General features: G+C 40.8%; 2 protein-coding genes across 4 annotated transcripts; one reads left to right on the top strand and one right to left on the bottom strand.

The window, feature by feature from the left end:
• Positions 1-5883: 5883 nt before the first annotated feature.
• Positions 5884-9492, bottom strand: LOC100123975 (feline leukemia virus subgroup C receptor-related protein 2). The gene is made up of 7 exons (XM_001607718.6): positions 8935-9492; positions 8309-8540; positions 7763-8000; positions 7480-7691; positions 7283-7386; positions 7042-7152; positions 5884-6960 (listed from the first exon to the last, which is right to left on the bottom strand). The coding sequence occupies exons 1-7, from the start codon at positions 9159-9161 to the stop codon at positions 6633-6635; spliced, it is 1452 nt and encodes a 483-aa protein (XP_001607768.1). The 5' UTR covers positions 9162-9492; the 3' UTR covers positions 5884-6632.
• Positions 9493-11204: 1712 nt separating this feature from the next.
• On the top strand, positions 11205-16697 carry LOC100123973 (proton-associated sugar transporter A). 3 transcript variants are annotated; one of them, XM_003425534.5, is made up of 10 exons: positions 11205-11335; positions 11563-11896; positions 13209-13471; positions 13714-13962; positions 14045-14295; positions 14367-14477; positions 14556-14864; positions 14944-15074; positions 15140-15314; positions 15432-16697. In XM_003425534.5, exons 2-10 carry the CDS (start codon positions 11697-11699, stop codon positions 15660-15662), a joined length of 1920 nt encoding a protein of 639 aa, XP_003425582.1. In that variant the 5' UTR covers positions 11205-11335; positions 11563-11696; the 3' UTR covers positions 15663-16697. The 3 variants fall into 3 exon arrangements, with proteins under 3 accessions (XP_003425582.1, XP_008203106.1, XP_003425584.1); XM_008204884.4 differs by having other exon boundaries at positions 11218-11335; positions 11544-11896; positions 15432-16687; XM_003425536.5 differs by lacking the exons at positions 11205-11335; positions 11563-11896 and adding an exon at positions 12629-12932 and having other exon boundaries at positions 15432-16687.
• Positions 16698-18941: the final 2244 nt, after the last annotated feature.

Below are 18941 nucleotides of genomic sequence, written 5' to 3'. Positions count from 1 at the left end.
TTGCGATTATTCGCAGTTGCAAAAGCGGTTTGGAGATTTTATATTTTACAATAAATTTCACGTCTATTTAAAGATAAACGCTAATTGATTGAATAATTTAAATAGTAATTTTCTGTGTGAATCATCGTCGACGTACCGGTCGTCCTTCGTTACACTCATTCTTATAATTTTATAATCAACACCAATAATAATATTTCTCATGCGACTCAAACGTCAACTCCGAATTTCTCAATTTTCTCAGCAACTTAAATTAAAAAAAAAAAAGTGCCAACCTAATCATAATACCCTCAGTTGGAAGCTCCGTCGGTAAGGTCGTCGGCGAACAATTTTTCTCGCGACACCGCGCACAATAACTCATCCTCGTGTCAATCAAACGCAGTCGCGCGCATCTTTATGATCCATTTGCGACCATTGCGTCAGAGCCGCTCAATTGGGCTTTATTAATTCGTAATTTTTGCGCGCGCGCGCGCGAGACACGATGCTTATCGAGCGAGAAACCTGTAGTCGTCGGGTCATCGCTTCTGCTTATCTACCGCGCAAAGGCTACTCCTTAATTTTTTTTTTTTTTTTTCCTTTCATTCGCGGCGTTAGTGCAGTCACGTGCGGTAGTGCGCGACCGCGAGGATTTAATTTTAGACGTCGCGGCCCGAGCTTGATCGCGTAGAGCGTTTTTTATTCGACGCGCATTGGTATTTTGTATGCGCTGGATATGTCGTGTGTCAATTTAATAAAAATAAGGTGGGGAGAAGCATAAAGTATCGCTTGGTCAGATTTATGTATAGAAGGAATAAAAATTATAATCTATCAATGAAAAATTTAAGTATCTGATCTGACTGTCCTTCGATGAATCAAGTTAATCATTGGGGCCCCTTAATATAGATAAGCCTTACCAAAAGTCATTTCGAAATAAAACGATAAAACCATCAGTACTTACAGTTCGAAAACTCAATTCCGAATAGAAAAGCCCATTTGAAAACGTTCATTGACTATACGAACGAGGTCTCGCGGAATAATGAATAAAGTCAACGCACCTGCTTATTTTTAACTAGACGTTTGTCTCGAGCAGAGAGGCATCCGCAACTGATCAACAACTGCATTCGTTTGTTCGAAGCCCCTAAAACCACGACGAACGAAGCCAATGGACCCGTCGAGAATTTAAAAAAGAAAAGTCACCTTCAGCTTTTTCTCTTTAGCGCTGCTGACAAACTGGTTCCCGAGAAAAATGCGATTATCATCGGATTGCTCTTAATTCTGCATAGAAATAATTCATGAATTAATATTTTTTTAAAAAGAACACCAAACCGTTCTGAACTTTGAATAGAGAGAGAGAGAGAGAGAGAGAGAGAGAGAGAGAGAGAGAGAGAGAGAGAGAGAGAGAGAGAGAGAGAGAGAGAGAGAAAAGATAACTCGGCAGGTTTACGTCTTGCATATTAGACAATAATAACTACTCAATCGTCTGGATAATTCATCGAACAACTATTTGAAATACTGTACTTAATACCGTTTGAAAAACCGCTCACGTATTATCTTACTCCCCATCATCAAAATCGTTTTACCCAAAGAGTTAGCTAATAAATCTCTTCATTGATACACAAGCTAAGAATAAATCAAGCATAACTAGACGATGAAACCGATAAAAAAGTTCACCGTAAAACTGACGTCAAGGGGAAACTTCATTACCAAGTTCGTGTACAGCTATGCATAACACACAGGCTGTGCTACGAATCAACATTATGCAGCGGAGCGATACTGATTTTCTGGCGCGTTAGCCGTGACGCCTAGGTCAAGGGGAATCCTCGGTGCGCCTGAGGAAGTCTTGCAAGAGTTGAGTTTAAAGTATACACGAGATGAGCAAACTTTCTAGTGGATCCATTGATTTTATTCCTGCTTTTTATACGAAGCAACGAATAAGGGTATAAGTTGAATTCGCAAGAAACGATTTTGAAGCAGTTGAAGAAACACTTTGAAGAATATATGCATCAACCTTCAACGCACAAGTCTCGAGAGTAAAGCTTCATTAATCACGAACTCTTGCAAAGTACGAGCTTATTAAAAGTTCGTTTATTTGCGGATTGAACGTTAATATACCGAGAGCAGAGCAAAGAGAAGACGCTAACAAACTTTCTCATCAAATCAGCTTTAATCAGTAGCCTCATTAAGTCAAGCGATGCTTAATGAACTCGCGAGCCGTTGATACGGGTATATCGCACATAATTAAAATCAACGCACAGGAGAGACACGAGAAAAGCTGGGGAGAGACGTCTTATTTCGCTATCGATTTTTCGCGGGAAGCTTTTTCCACGCCGACTAATACTCCGTTGGTCGTCGATGCTTCAAGCGGCTTATTTGCAATTTGGAAACAAGATAGAAGCTTGTTCTCTCTCGTGAATTCTTATTTTCCAGATCCCTCGGCCTACTTTAAAATTCATGGTTATAAAGACGGTGTTATTTCGCTGTGGCGAGTTGTGGTAATGGTTTAGAGGTAGGTGTAGTTAGTAGACTTTGCTTTGCTGTTGTGTTTAACGAGTAATCGTCGTTGATTTTACGTCAGATTTTATTTTGATATTGTTTATTGAACACTTGTAGTATAGAAGTCGCTTATACTTAGATTGTCTCAAATCTTAGTTCCAAAATTTGCTTATATCGTTATTAGAATTTAGAATATGTGAAATTAAAAGAACTGATAATTATATACTAATATTCTTGGTGCAAAAGAAAAACCAATTGAAACAATTTTCACAGTACAACAAGTTATACCAGAAATCCCTTCAGCTAGTTTTCTAAAATATAACTATCTTCTCTAAATACTTATAGATAAATCTTTTCAATCAACAAAGAATCCAACGACCAAGATATCTTCTTTTCTGAGACGTTAAGGCTCTCAGAGGCCCTTTTTCGGTGCCGTGTGTAGTGTTGTACTTTTTTTTCTCAAAAATTTCACAGATTCCATGAATCCTGATTCCTGGTCCATTATCGGATCGTACTTGGACGAAAGTTGAATCACAATAAGACGTGGTTCGACCTGTCGATCTTCAAGTACGATCGCTATTCTTACTACGAGAAATCGCCGAAGTACTATTTGCTTGATTCAACAATTAGACTCGACGTCTCTTTTTTTGTTTTGTTTTGTAGAGCATAGCTATAAGTAGAAGTCCATCGCAACTTTGATTGGCAACAGTTCGAACTGATGAGATTCCAACAAGTTTGATTCGCGAAAAAATAACCAAATGCAAAACGAATGTGCCTCTAAGTAGACCAAAAAAAAGTATTCACTAATTCCTCTTTTTACCGGAAATAATATTTGAAAATAGATAGTATACATGCAAAAACAAACAATGATGTCGCAATTTTATATAATTAACAAAATAAAAATTCTTCATGTAATAAACCGTGTATGTAATATATTACCGTCTGGATTTCGGAATCGAGAAAGGTAAGTCGCGAAAGATCGCCGGCAGCAAAGGTAAGTAGCACTGAATTGAATATAACCTTCTCTCTCTCTCTCTTTCTCACTCAATACGAATGGGATCTTGGATTCTCCGCGTCTGAAGTAAAAAAGCTCGACCGGCCGGCTCTTATTTATAGCCTAGAATAACATTCGAATTTTTATCTCGCCGGCAGCTTTTGCCACCCCCCAATTACACTGTTTGAATGAAAAACAAGCCTGACACGTATGTAGTATAACTGATTTGAATGTAAGCGCTGTTTGCCTTTCGCCTGATTGCTTTAACGGCTGATGATGATCGTCTTTTATATTTTACGAAACGAACTCTAAATCTTTCTCAAGGTCCAATTTTTTTTTTTAATTCTGAATATTGATCGTTGTTTTTTTTTTCTTCTCGATTTTTCAATGATTAATCCTCGTGCAAACAAGAGAGATGTTTTCCTCATTTCCGATCCTGTGCTTCTCAATTTGCATCGCGTGAGTTAATCAGTGTTTTCCTTCGTTTAACAATTTATCGACTAATTTTTGCCGGCAATGTGTACCGTTATTACCCACACCTATACCCTACATCGTCCGCATTGCGTAATTCGCATTATCAATATGCACACATTCGAAAGTATGCACAAAGCTTGCGGCTTCCGGTAAAATAGTAGGTGGTGCGAGATAATGACGCGTTCGCCACCTGTAATCAGTAAGATTTCTCGTATGCGGACTGTAAATTAAAAATTGCGTGATGTACCATCGAAAATCATACAATTACAAACTTTGTGTACACAGACCGTAAATATAAAATTGTGTACATTCGAATACGTTATATGCATACGTCCTCATTTAAAATTCCCGCGCGCGTGATATGATGAATATTCAATAATCAGCTCGTGAGTAGCGCAGCTGATCAAGTAGACGACACAGTCAGAATGTTAAAAGTTACGTTAATATTGATTTTAGCGAAAATGTGGATTTCGCCCTTACAACACGTCAGCCGCATATATTGTTGAAAGAAACCCGCGTTCGCTTCCATAATTACGAAAAATCATCGGCTCTCGTAATATTTTACTCCGCACAGCCTCAGAACGTGTACAAAAATCCACACATCGTGTACTTTTCCGTCGAACAATGTATGCCGAACGTTTCAGAACCTCTCTCGCGTATATACGACACGTAAGCGCGCTCACATTATCTCACCGGAAAAAGTGCATCGTTATTCGAGTATTATTCCGCGGGTGCATAAATTTCGAGACTTACCATCGTCTCTCTTTCTCTCTCTCTCTCTTTTGCGCGCGCAATAAATTAAAACAAGATGCTGCAGAGCTGACGTAGAGAGTAAAAAATCGCCCGATAAAGACACTTATCCCTTTCCTCAGCTATATACATAGTCTACACGGCGCATCACGGAAACATTCAACAACAGTCCTTATTCAAAGATATTTCCATTTCCTTCCGCAAAAAGTTCACGCGTACCTATATATATATATTGGGTGTAAATCAATCGATCAATCAAACTCGTTATCCGCGCGCGCGCGCACACACACACACGTATGCGAATACTAAGCGAGGGGGAGGATATACGCACGTGGAATATGACGACAACGACGACGACGACGATGCAATGTCAGGGCGTCGCTTTTCGAAGCGGCTGCGTGTACGTAAGTAAGCGGATGAGAAAAAGAGGAAGAGACGAACGGATGGCTGGTTAAAACCTCGCCAAGGCCGTGTCGTAGCGAGACCTACTTTGTACGACTTCGCGGGCTTTTTCGCGTGACTCGCTGGAGAGAGGGGCGTTTCGGTGATGTAATATTGCTTGCTCTGGGATCGGGAGTTTTTTTTTTTACGGGAGGGGGGGGGGGCGGCGGGGGAGAATAAGGGAGTTGGAAAATCTTCGTTTATCAGGCTTTGTGTTTGGAAATAGCTGTTACGCGCCGTCTGACTTCAACACGTCTCGATAGCATTGCACAGTGACATTTTTCAAAGATAAGATCAAAAAGTGTTTGGCAATAAATAACGATTCTTTTCGTTCGGCCGGACTTCTTCGAAAAACTTCCAAATTCGAAATGTACGCAGATGTTTGCAAAAATTCAAAAGAAAGAAATTTTTCAAAGCGCAAAAGAGCCAACGCCGCTAATTAAAAAAAAAACGCTAGATGTAGATCCAGCGAGTGTGCTACCATCAGGAAATTACTCTGAATGAAATACCCTGGAAATGAAGTGGCCGAAGCGGTCTCAGGTGTTTGAAAGCATCGCAAACTCGGTCAAATCATCCGGGGCTCGTTTCAAGTGCGACAGACGCGTTTTCAAGATCGATTACGAAGCTCTCTCTCTCTCTTTCTGTGACCCTCGAGCTTGATTACATCCTTTTACGCCAGAAAGAATACAAACGCGGATACTTACTACGATTTTCCCAGGAATTCGAGCTTTTAAAAAGTACGAGGAAGGAAACAATTTTAAAATGCACGTGTTTCGATTTTTTATTGGGTACATAATATGCAAACGAGTCAATTGGACTCTTTTGTGAATTTGCAATTCGAGCAAGATTCCAATCTAGCTCGACAGCTTCCTCACTTAATTGAAGTTTCTGAGGATTAAAACAATTCGATTTACCTCTCGAGGAACTACAAAACGGGCGCAATTTATTTTTTATTTAACAACCTACTTCGTACAAACTAACAATTTAGTAAAAAAAGGCGATCGTAGCGCATCGACGCGGACAGGAAGTAAAGCCGTCGATGTTACTAACGTGAGTGTGCGTGAGTGGAAAATGTAATTTCCCGCTGCGGGAAATTAGATTGCCTCGTCAATGGAGAAACGCGCGTATTTTTCCCTTTGGCGAGAGCGGTTCGCGATAATTTAACAATTGGCGTAGTTGAAAAAAATCTGTACGACGTTTTCGCTTGTTTTTCGCGTTCGTCCATGTATAACTATTGTCGTGTGTATTTATTTGTAGGTAACAATCGTTTTGTACTTTCAGATGTCCTATGTAGACTGATTGGAATCGCATACTTGTTTACACTATATTATTGCTGCTAGAGTTTCGTAATAACTACATTGTTCTATATAGATCTTCAGACCTCTCTGTCCATTTTTTCATGAAAGTTGTAAGAAGTTCGAAAAATGCACTAAAATCATTCAATCGTTGGATTACCAATTCATCATAGAAATGAGTAATTAACCTAAAATTTCAATATCATCCTTCAAACACCGATATCCTTGATATTCTTCTCGTCAACGGGAACATTCTGGTAAAGACTCTTATTCCCAGCCTTTTGCGCTTCTTGCCGTCTCTGTTCATCCTTGGTCATGATAGTCATGATGAGACCGACAAGTAAGGCGACACAGAAGATCACGTGGACAGGTACATCACCGTAGTGCTCGAGCATCACTTCCAAAATTAACACCAGTATAATTCCGTAGACGTTGTTTGTGATGTTGAGGATACCAGCCGAGTAGAACTCCGACTCTGGATACGTGTACTCGGCAGCTAATTCGTAGCCCAGCATTAGGTAGCCCGACATGAAGAACCTGTGCGAAGATGAGAAGCAATAAGGGTTTGAACTATCGGTTACCGACTGAACTACTAGTGTAAGTCAATTAGGTTCTTACCCTAGGAAAACCGAGGATGCGTAGACCATCCATTTGACTTCCAGAAATATGGCGATAGCGAAAAGTATCTGGCCGCAGAGCGTCAAAAAGTATACGATCACCGTAGTCTCTCTGTGGAAATGAAACATGTACACCTTACAAGATGTCGGGATTCCTATGTTACCGATACTCATTCGATAACGATTTGTTTCATAATAGACGTGTCGATAAGCTAGGTATCTTGACACCCCCTTGTACTAACTTGAATTTGTGCGTCTTGTCGAGTATGATCCCAAACGTTATGGAGCCGAACATTCCCGTGAGAATGATCAAAAGGCCGATCCTACCGGCGTCTTCTTCTCCATTCTGATCAATTAATTCATTCAAACGAATCATCAATTTCAGGTAATCGCAGCAAGAGCAATAATTTGTTAGCGAGAAACTTATTCACTAACTTACTTCGAAGTGTATAAGATAGAGCTGATTAAGCAAAGTACCAAGCGCGTTAAGGATCCCGACATTCAGCCCATACGAGTTACAGAGAATCAGGAAGCTCTGGTTCGTCATAAGTCGCTTCATTGGTTTCACAAACGGTTCAGCCTTCTCGCCCTTTTTCATCTTCTGCAGAGCCACCGTCTTGTTGGGCGGCAACTTTGGCTGATCCTGGAAGACTATGTTCAATACACATGAAATTTTAATTTTTCTTTGGTCCAACATATAATATTAGCTTAAAACTACTTACACAGTAGGACGAGGGCGAGATTAAGGGTCGCCGCGACAGCGACGAACCAGAACATAAATGCCAGATCGGTACCGATGTCTGCGACATTTTCGTGATTCTTGACTACGACCGGCGGCAGGAGAAAAGAGACAGAGACACCCAGCTGAGGACCAAAGATCCCGAGGGACGTCGCCGTCGACAACTCGTCAGCAGCGAACCACTCAGCTGCGACTCTGCCCGGAAGAGGTAACACAAATACCTGTGAGAAAAATGTATTCTTGTTATTATTCACGCTTTGAGTAAGCAAGTTGTAGCTTAGCTAGCGCAATATCGAACAAACAAATTAAAGCGATTCATTAGACAATTCGACAGCTTGTTTATAAGGATGTACACTATTTTTATCAACCATAGCCGATATATTTATAAATGTTCGATACCTAATCGATCTACCCGTCAATCAGCACTGACGTGCTTGTCTAGCAAAACTCCGCTATCTCATACGTTAAAAACGCAAGCCATTGCTAAAACTGCGTTAAAATTTCCACAACAAATTGTTCCATATCTCACCAACGAAACGGCGATCACGGACTGTCCGATCAACGCGACGTAGAACTTGTCCGGATCCACCGACAGGATCTTGATCCAGGATCCAACACAGCACAGAGCACTTCCTGCTATGATCGTCCATCTCAGACCTATCCTGTCCGACAAGTAAGACACGGGGAAGATGAAGATCCCATAGTAGAACATGAAGATCATCGAGGTGCAGTCCACTGCGAACGACGAGACATCGTAGTACCTGTCGTCGTAAACAAAGGTATAATTTTTTCAATTTTCCCAACACTATTTTCATTTTTAGCTAAAAGATAAACAATGATGAGTAAAGGTATTCTTATCGCGAGCTTTTTACGATCGTCGCGCTCTCGGCGTCGATAACAGGTAAACGCACATGTTCTATCATTTGCGAGAGCATGCATGTTTGCACGATGATACGACGCATTCTAATTAGCGTTCGATGCTTTATGTGTGTGCTTGAGGAATTGGTTATATTTCTAAGATTTTTACGCGTCGACGGTTCGGCGATAAATCGGTAAGAATCGGTCCTTCATACTGTCGAACAGAAAAAAACTTGTAGGTTTAAAAAAAAAAATCGTTTTCTCTAGTTTCCTCCCATCGAAAATTCCGATACTTACCTCTGGATGATATTCGCAATGATCGAGTACTGTATCCACTGAGCGGCGACGAGTGCGGTGTAGAATATGTACAAGCACAGCATAAACCACCTCCTCCTGTAGACCTTAATAGCGATATCGATTTCCTTCGGCGTCGTCTCGTTTTCACCGTCATCCTGCGCTACCTTCTTAACGATCTTCACCGTAGACTCGCCGTTGGTCAGCGCGCTCCTGTCCTCTTCCGTCATTTCTCGCGTTGAACCGATTTTTCAATCCTGTCGCACAAACATACCCCAAGACCCGTACTATTATCTCGGCGACATTGGGGCAGCTCCGAACACGTGTATATAGTCTTCGCTCGAGGGATCACACTTCACGTACGTTGCGCTCCTTATCGCGAGTGGTACTAAATTATCTTGCATAGTAGAGCCGCGCGCGATCATCGTCGAGGCTCTACATGCGAGAGTAATCGCGTCGCCATGTTAATGATCTGGATTAGTCGATGATCCAATGCTATTATGACAATTTTATTACCGGTTTCTTTTTTTTCTCGTAGCGGAAAATTCATCGTTTTACGCGGATGTGTCGTGCAAGGTGTAATCACTTAGACGTTTTATTGGATTTCTCGACTTTTATTCTGATGCGCAAGACTTTCGGTTTCTTTATCGGTCGAAGGAGAGAAAAATTATCGAAAATCCGCAAACGATCGTAAAACGGCGCCACGACGACTCGGCAGAGTAAAGAGCCCGAGATCAAATTCATAAATCAAAAGAGTATCATCATCTTTGGATTTTAGAAATAAAAAGCGAGATAACGACGAGGTATTCGACATAAGGCCGTACGAAAGTCGAGCGAAGAACTCAAATATTTCTGGATGTTAGTACCAAAATGTTATGGTTACTTTACGCATCGCATCACACGCCATATGCCAGCAGACGTCACAGGGTAAACTGTATGAAATTCGTTCCAAATAAAACTCGGAATTTATCTCTGTAATAGATAACTCGATAGCTTAACTCCGATGTCAGGGAGTGAATTTTCGTCGTGTTCAAAAACAAAAACTAAATTGATTTTTTTATCACTGTTATTATTATTTCTGGCGGATGAAAAATTAATTACAAACAGTTAACAAACACATCGTTCGTACAAATCTATGCACAACAATCGGGCGAGTTTTAACTCTTTTCATTGTGTAAACGCTTATAGAGAATCGATGACAAGCGTACGGTGTATTCTTCGCAGCTTATATGCGACAACTCAAGTAGGTATTGCTTTATACATATGAAAACTTCTGCGACAAAAAAAAAACAGAATTTAAAATTTAATGAAATTCACTTTTATTCGTGTCACTCTTGCAGATATAACATTATATTGTTAAAACTTTGAGAAAACACAAAGTAAGTTGAATAATCGTTGACCTGAAAGCATCACCACACTTGCTACGTTCCTATAAATAAACTCGGTACACAAAGACACTGTGCACACAATCTGACTCCCAAAGATGAGAAAATTGCCTTCAATGATTAAACGAAAATAGAGGCTTTAAGTAACAGTAATTTCAGATTTCCTGTGGAGTTGCTCGTATGCGTTGTACTGTATCATGGCAATTCGAAGGGATCGCCTTCAAGCTCTCATATTATATATAAGTATTACGCTATATAAATAATAACCGCAATGACTAAGCTAAAAAGAGACGATGCTTGGGTGTATTTGTTTTCTTCTACATCAAGTGGTGGATACGTTGTCCAGCAGGTTTCGCGTTGCACTGGTGAACTCGTCAATACGCATTATACGTGTATACCTACTTACGAATGCATGCGACGAGACATTATCATTTCATGGACTTAGTGCCGGCCTCCTAAACTTTATAAACTCGCAAAGCTGACTGGAAATAAAACGACTGCATGCAGAGTTTCTTAGCAAATCTGGGACGGTCTAAGAACCGATATTTTTTTTACTTTCATTCATCCAAGTGAATTGCGTTAATTGGATTTAAAATGCAGCCCATACGCTCGCTGACAACTGCAATTTGCGAGTTAAATTTAGAAGCCAATTATTAAGTACTTCCGACCGATGCGAACGATGATTTATATTCGAGCACTGACCAAATTGCTCACTTACAGTGAATCTCGTATGTGATCGTCCCAATTCAATTGCAAACATCGTTTCGAAATGTATCTTGGGGTAGAAAGTTCTTCGGAAAAAAATCCAAGCTTCGCGCAGCTCTCGCGCGCTGCATCGATTTCGCGCTCGCGCGAGGGCTTCCACGTAGGTATGTACTATCGCGAGACGGCACAGGGCGACAGTCGAGCGTCGGACGTCGGCCGTACCGACGACGCACGTAAAACGGCCCGCGCCCTTCGGCCGAACGCGACTCGAGAAGTGATGTGCCACTAGTGCTGGAAAACTGGTTTTTCCTCAGGTGAGACTTCGGGAGAAGGAAAATTCATCTTATCGTATCATGTGATAATCATGTGACTATTTTTTTTTTAAAGTTTTGTCACGCTTTCTTCAAAAAGTGATCCTTCACATGATTTGTCACATGATCAACGTGCTGTAGATGCTTACTTTTAACAAACAAATTTAAACCCATGTTACTTCGCGATGTCACGTGAAAAATCACACGACAGTCATCTGATAAACCAACAGGTTGCACCATGGTCTTCTTCGGGAGAGTATCCCTTGGCTCGGCAGCGTCTTGTCATTAATCCCGTCAGCACACGATGGACCGGTGCAGAAGCGATCGCTCGGGTACGTGAGCCTAGAAGTCTTAATCAGTGATCATGGCAGACAAGCTCGCGGAGTACGAAGGTCTACAGGGTCGGGTTCACGGGTTGCGAGACAAGGCCCGAGAAAAATGGGACACCTTCAAGGAGTGGAAGAGCGCGATACCCACCGATCGAGGACTGGAAGGTGTCGTCAGCCACCTTAGAGGTCCACCCAAACTCGAGCGGTGTCTCGATGACTACGCACACGTCTACAGGTGAGAAACATTGAGTTGATTCGAGTGGATTGCTTTTAAGCAATAATTCTGCGGAGATCACTGTCCCTGTAAGATAATGAATGAATGAAGAAAAATTGTAAATATCCAGCGCGAATCTGTTTTAGAACTTGTAAGATAATATTAATGCGACGTGTGCATTACGATATCGATAATATCTCGGTTGAGCAAAATAAAAACGCGCTATTGTATTCAAAAGTGGAACGGTGTCTGTTTTCAGAATGTGAAGTCAACGTTTTCTCCTCAAGCCAACATTATTAATTAATCGAAGCGTTTGCATTCAAATAGAACGATCGCGAACTTAATTTATTCAATGTCAGCGGATTCATAAAGAAAATTTAATTAACGAAATTCACCTCGAGCTCCATTCCCGGTATTCTAATTGAAACCAAACGCATCTGCATATCATTCGAGCGCGCCTTGTTTGGCCAATAAAATCCGAAGTAAGTAAAAATTCGAACCAATCAAAGAAGCGACATTGCACGAGATAATACTTTATACAGTGTTTCTCGTCTAACTGTCAAGTACTAGAGACGCCTGCACTTATGTTTTACAAAGTGCGAAATGAATTCAAGATTTAACGGCTGGCATTATTCCAAGTTTTACGAGCCGGTTGATAACATTTTTATTCCACTCGAGGCTTGCACTGATCGCGATAAATTAATTTTTTTCCCCGTCTTTAGAGCTACCAACGATTATACTTGCAAGTAGTTGGAATTCCTAGTTCCACGCATCACGCACTAGATAAAACAGTGGACGAGGTAGCACGATAGAGTGCAGACTTTTTCAATCTGATCGCTCTAGCGAAAATTGCTAAAATGTAGTATTTTTATTTAAAAAATAAAAAGATGTAAAGTGTCCAAGTCATGTCTCTGTTAGTTGATAGCAAAACGAGTCTTTGCATAAATAGTGTGCTTTGCGAATAAATTTAGCTTGGATCGAAGTTTTAAAACAGAAGTACGTGATATTTTCGCGATAATTCTAGCTGCGTGGTCTCTCCATTCAATATGGCTTTGAGGTATATTATCGACATGTTATTATATTGGATTATGATGAAATGTGTTATGCGGCATTATGCGACTGCTGATGCACGTATAATGTGGGCGAAACTTTTGTTTTCTTCTTATAATAGTAAAAGAGTCGATTGAAATACTAGATTAATATTTAACTTTATAAATTTATTTCTATCACACAATAACAAGCTCATCATCAGTGCGAAAAAATGCCAAACCGTTATCTTCGGTCGATAATATTCTCGGCGGGAAATTCAAAGGTCTCTTGACTTTCTTCCCAGGAAAAAAACGCGATGGGAACTGGTGCGGGTCTCGGCAGCGGTGATGGGCATCGAGTTCTCGTACGCCGCGGAGACGGCCTTCGTCTCGCCCACGTTGCTGAAGATCGGCGTGGATCACCAGCACATGACATTGGTCTGGGCGCTAAGTCCGCTCGTTGGCTTCTTCGTGACCCCGATACTCGGCAGCGTCAGCGATCGCTGCCGGCTCAAGCAGGGCCGACGACGACCCTTCATTCTACTACTCGCCATTGGCGTTCTCATGGGTGAGTTGTTGACGCTTTACTTTTTCTGCAACGTGCGCTTTTAAGCTTCGCATTTCCGCGATCGATCGATCGGGTTAAGCAGGATTATCACTCCGGCAGTTTGTTTCGAACGAGCTGTGTTTTTTGTTTGGCGTCGATCCAGCTGCGGAGGAGTTTCAATGCCGTTAAAAAGTGCACAGAGTACGAAACTATTCGAATGTAGAATCGGACAATGAAAATTTTGAATTTTCCACTGTCCCAAGGTTTACTACTAGTGCCAAACGGCGAGAGCATGGGCTACGCATTCGGCGACACGCGTATGAACTTCACGGCAGCGCTGGGTCATCGAATTAGTGGAAAAACAGCACACAACGAGACTCTACCGCCGCCGCCACCATCATCACACTCCTGGGGCATATTCTTCACGATACTCGGTACTGTACTTCTCGACTTTGACGCCGACGCATGTCAGAGTCCTGCTAGGGCCTATCTTCTCGATGTCACCATACCAGGTTTCATATAATTGGATTAGCTAAATACACGTCTCTGCAAATAAGTTACAATTTAAGATATATTAATGATCTCAATGTTTAGAGGACCATGCGAAGGGCTTGAGCACCTTCACGATAATGGCAGGTCTGGGCGGTTTCATGGGCTACGGTCTTGGCGGCATCAACTGGGATGCCACGGCTATCGGCGTAGCCCTCGGTGGTCACCTTCATGCGACCTTCACCCTCATCACCATCATCTTCATCATCTGCGTTGCCAGCACCCTCACCAGTTTCAAGGAGATACCACTAGATTTTCTCGAGAGCGACGATTGCAAGGAGCAGCTTCAGAGAAAGGTCTTTTATCTTGAATGTTGTAGCTGTACTATATTTAACGACTTTGCAATAATCTTCACCATTAATTTTAGCTAGAAGAAGAACGCAAACAGAACGAAGCAGAAAAGATGATACCTGACGAGTCTGCCACTTACGGAACAATCGGCAATGAACAGGAGGTCGATAATGATGTCAACCCCGAGGTCAGTTACATATCTGATGATAATGTATTTATTATATCGATACAAATGAGTCTAACTCGTAAAAAATCCTTCGATCAGGAGATACCGATGAAACCGATCGAACAACCGCCGCCAGCGCCACGGAAGCCGGGCACCGTGCCTATGATCCCGGACGTGCAGCCAGCGCCTCGTCCCGCTGACGAATATACGCATCTCGGCGCACCGGCGAGTGAATCTGCACCTAATCCTAAGGCTACGCTGCAAGAATACCTCTATTCGATCCTCTACATGCCACATAGTATGCGTATGGTCTGCTTGACTAATCTCTGTTGTTGGATGGCTCACGTCTGCTACTCGCTCTACTTTACCGACTTTGTCGGTGAAGCTGTTTACGGTGGCAATCCTAAGGTATGCTCGCTCAGGCGCATACGGTATTTAGAGTTATGTTCGTTTGGATCTGTTCCAATATTTGGTTAATTTTTAACAGGCTCCCGAAGGTTCAAAGGAACGTGAGTTGTACGAGTCTGGAGTGAGGTTTGGTTGCTGGGGAATGTCGATGTATTCCCTGTCGTGCGCCTGTTACTCGCTGATAATTGAAAAACTGATCCAGCGCTACAAGTACGTGCAGATCTTTAAATAAATAACGTCTATCGATCACTAAATTTTCTTCAAACATTTCCCAGAGCGCGAAAAGTCTACATCTGCGGTCTGCTGTTCTACAGCTGTGGTATGATGATGATGGCGCTGACGAAGCATCCCGCTGGCGTCATAATCTTCTCTTGGACCGCAGGCGTCATGTACTCCACGTTGTTCACCATGCCGTACTTACTGATCGCACATTATCATGCTTCTGGCACAGTAAGTCAACGTGATAGTATCCCTCTCATGGTAGATTCTCCTCTTCATCCATACCATTAGAGTTTTTCATCGAGCGCCATCTATCATTTGTGTCTGCGACTAATTAAAAAATTCAAGTTCGCAGTGACGGCGGAGGGTGAGGCGATTCAGGATGGTGGTCTGCGCGGTCTCGGCACAGACGTTGCCATCGTTTCCTCGATGGTCTTCCTTGCGCAGTTTCTGCTCTCCTGCTGCCTTGGCACGATCGTCAGTCTTTCAGGAACCACTACCGCGGTCGTCTGCGTCGCCAGTACTTTGGCGGCTTGTGGAGCACTTGCTGCCACGCAGATCATGTATCTCGACCTCTAAAATATGAGTGTAATATGTCTGTACATTTTTGCGTACTTATACGTGTTGATTGAAGATTGCGTAAATAACTCGTACATAGTTTCCATGAATGCGTCTGACTCGATCAGATATAAGCTACTGAAGTATTATTAATCTCGGTGAAAGTGACCTCAAATAATAATTTAACATGATGCTATATCGCTTCGAGGGAATATCAACGTTCTTTATATGTCTGTACTTACAGTGGATGCGATTACTATATGACATTTGCTAAAGATAAATAGGTATAACTTATTTAATTCTTTTTTAATATAACGTTTTTGGAAACTAATGCAGGATAATTTATTTTTATCATAAATTGCTATAACGTTGAAAACGTACTTAAAAATGTAAAAAAAACGTGTTATTTTTGTTTTCTAGGTTAAATACGACATATCATTTATTCAAGAAAAGGGTGCTGGCGCCTTTTGTATTAAATTTTTTTTTTAGAGTAAATTAATGTTAAATTGTTTTCCACATTTATTCTGATTGCGACATAAATTTGCATGACAATAAAAGTTCAAAAGAAAAACATACTACTTTAATGGTAAGCTATACATTACATAACAAGTAATGTAAAAAATAGAATTCACATCCTGCATACATCGCGAAAGAAATAACTATTGAAGTACCGAAAATATGTATTTTAATGAGACTACATATATGAATTTGCTTATTTGCTACGAAACGAGTATCTTTTATTGTCATTGCATAAAAACTGGAATTCAATTACGGTAAATTGTAATAGTAAAAGCCAAGGCGAAGCTAGAGGTGCGAATTTTTCTTTTGAAGATTAATCTGCTACGAAATAGCTCAATGCATATAGATTCAGTTATACTTAGCATCATTTATCGCGCAACTTTAATGTAAATGTATAATTCCGGTGGAAAGTTATCTCAATATGGACATACGCTAATGTAAATATGTACACTATGTTCTACTGTCTATAAAATACTAATTTATGAGTATAATAAAGGAAAACAAAAAATTATCTTGAATAAAAGAAATACATATAAATTGGTTCTAATCATTTAACACTATCCGCTTTAGTCGAATTGATTAACTAAATATGCAACGTAAACATATCATTACTTCGGTAAGCGGTCACTTATTGCAACTTTTATCTTCCATCAACTAAATTAGCCACGTCATCAATAGCAAAACAGCAAGTCAATATTCCAATGTCGAATGTAGAATACAAATTTGTTAAATCAATACCTACAAAATAACGAGAATAAACAACGTACTGAAGTTTCCCTTCCAGTACGTGTATAAAGTCTGACTACTTGAAATGTTAAATTTTGCTCCGCTGTAAGGTTCCATCAGGTAATAATAATGTTGACATTGATCACAAATCTACTGCTTTTAACTTGTAAAAATCTAGACGTTTACATGGATTGGGTAAACATACTAAAAACTAAGATTCAGTGCGATCTGCAACCATATCAAGTGGCTATGATTACCAACCGATCCCATCACGATCTTTCTGTCGAAGAGAATATCTTGCACCAAAGTATAATACGAGAAATTCCAGTCAAGTTAGTCAATATTAAGCAACCTGATGCTGATACATTATTATCACAACCTGAGTATCGAAATCCTAGACACGTCGTATTCTACGTGGCAGTAATGCGCAAAACCATCAATAGCAACATAACCGAGTCGACGTTGACAATCATAGATTTGTTAGCATCTCTATCACCGGTCCACCGGCAGCCTAAGTGTTTAATAATTATATTCAGCAACAACTCAGGAAGCGATGATTCATTTTACCAGATTCTAAAATTTGCTTGGACTAACAAAATCTTGGACATAACTATTCTTCAGGTCAAAAACGGAATGATTCTCACACATATTTACAACCCATTTCGCCAACGGATCACCCAACAACCATTTGGAATACAGACGAACATATTTCCTGATAAACTAAAAAATATGATGGGATATCCAGTAAACATGATGATATGGGATCGATCGCCATTTGTAAATTTAGTCGAGGACAAGAAAGAAAAAACAATAAAATTTAAAGCTATATACTATTCATTGACTGAAATCCTATCTGAGAAGCTTAACTTTACGATAAAGTATCCAAGAAGAACCTACGAAAGAGACATCTCCACAATTTCTGAGATGCAATTAAGCGGTCTATCCAATGGTACTTTGAACATGTCACCCATCATTCTACCTTTGACTACGTTCAACCCTAACTGGAAAATAGAAATTGGGGCATTCTTGCTGATGTCGAAGTATGTTGTTGTCGTGCCCATCATTTCTCCAACTCATATCCTGGTTCCGTTCAGAATTCTGGTTTACACGTCGATCCTGGCCGTGACTCTCGCCACATCGATCTTCTCTATCCGACATTTTAAGTTCGAGCGGCGTTACTGGAAAGTCAACTACTTGTTGCAGACTCTATTGAACATGACGATTCCGAAAACACCGAGGAAGTCGCACGAACGGATATTTTTCGTATGTCTCGTTTGGCTCTCAATGATGTACTTCAACGTTCTCTTCGCTTCTCTGCACGACGTCAACCTCATCTACGATGGAGTAGCTTACGATACATTTGAGGAAATCGACAACTCTGGTATGAGTATCTACGTTGAACCAACCTTTATCTCGCAATTTTTTGCTACAAACGACGGGGTGATACAGAGGATCCGGAAAAAGGCAATCTTTCTTCGCTTTATCGAAGATTGCGGACGGAAGTTGAAGGATACAGGTAAGGCAGTATGTATTACTTCGGAGATACGCGCCCAGAAGATGATTAAAGACAGTACCTACCTGGGTGCCGCAAGTATGAGGATAGCAAAAGAAGTATTTTGGTACACACCGTTGACTTACTCGTATGAGAGACAATCGCCGTTCGTTGAAAAGTTCGATGGAGTAGTCCAGAAAATCATAGAATCCAGCAAGAAGAAGACGCTTATTTACGGACCGACCGTTACTGAAACCTATTTACACACGCAAGAAAGTGTGCCAATACATGCAGTACAGCAAAACACTACACCGATAAAAGAAAGTACTTTGTTAGTACAAATAATTGTCATATCAAGTTTGGGATATCTAATCTCATTCGTAGTCTTCATTAAGGAATGCATCACTGGTTATTTTGCTTTTAGATAATTCTATTAATTTGAAAATCATTAATCACATTAATAATGAATTGCAAATAATGCATGACGCACTTATAAGAGATATTTGTAATTTGTAATGCACGGATGAAAAGTACTTGTTTCTATCAACTCTTATCAGAGTATA

Source organism: Nasonia vitripennis, chromosome 1 (genome assembly GCF_009193385.2).
Source record: "Nasonia vitripennis strain AsymCx chromosome 1, Nvit_psr_1.1, whole genome shotgun sequence".
In the NCBI taxonomy this organism is placed as follows: domain Eukaryota; kingdom Metazoa; phylum Arthropoda; class Insecta; order Hymenoptera; family Pteromalidae; genus Nasonia; species Nasonia vitripennis.
This window is presented reverse-complemented; position numbering and strand designations above follow the sequence as displayed.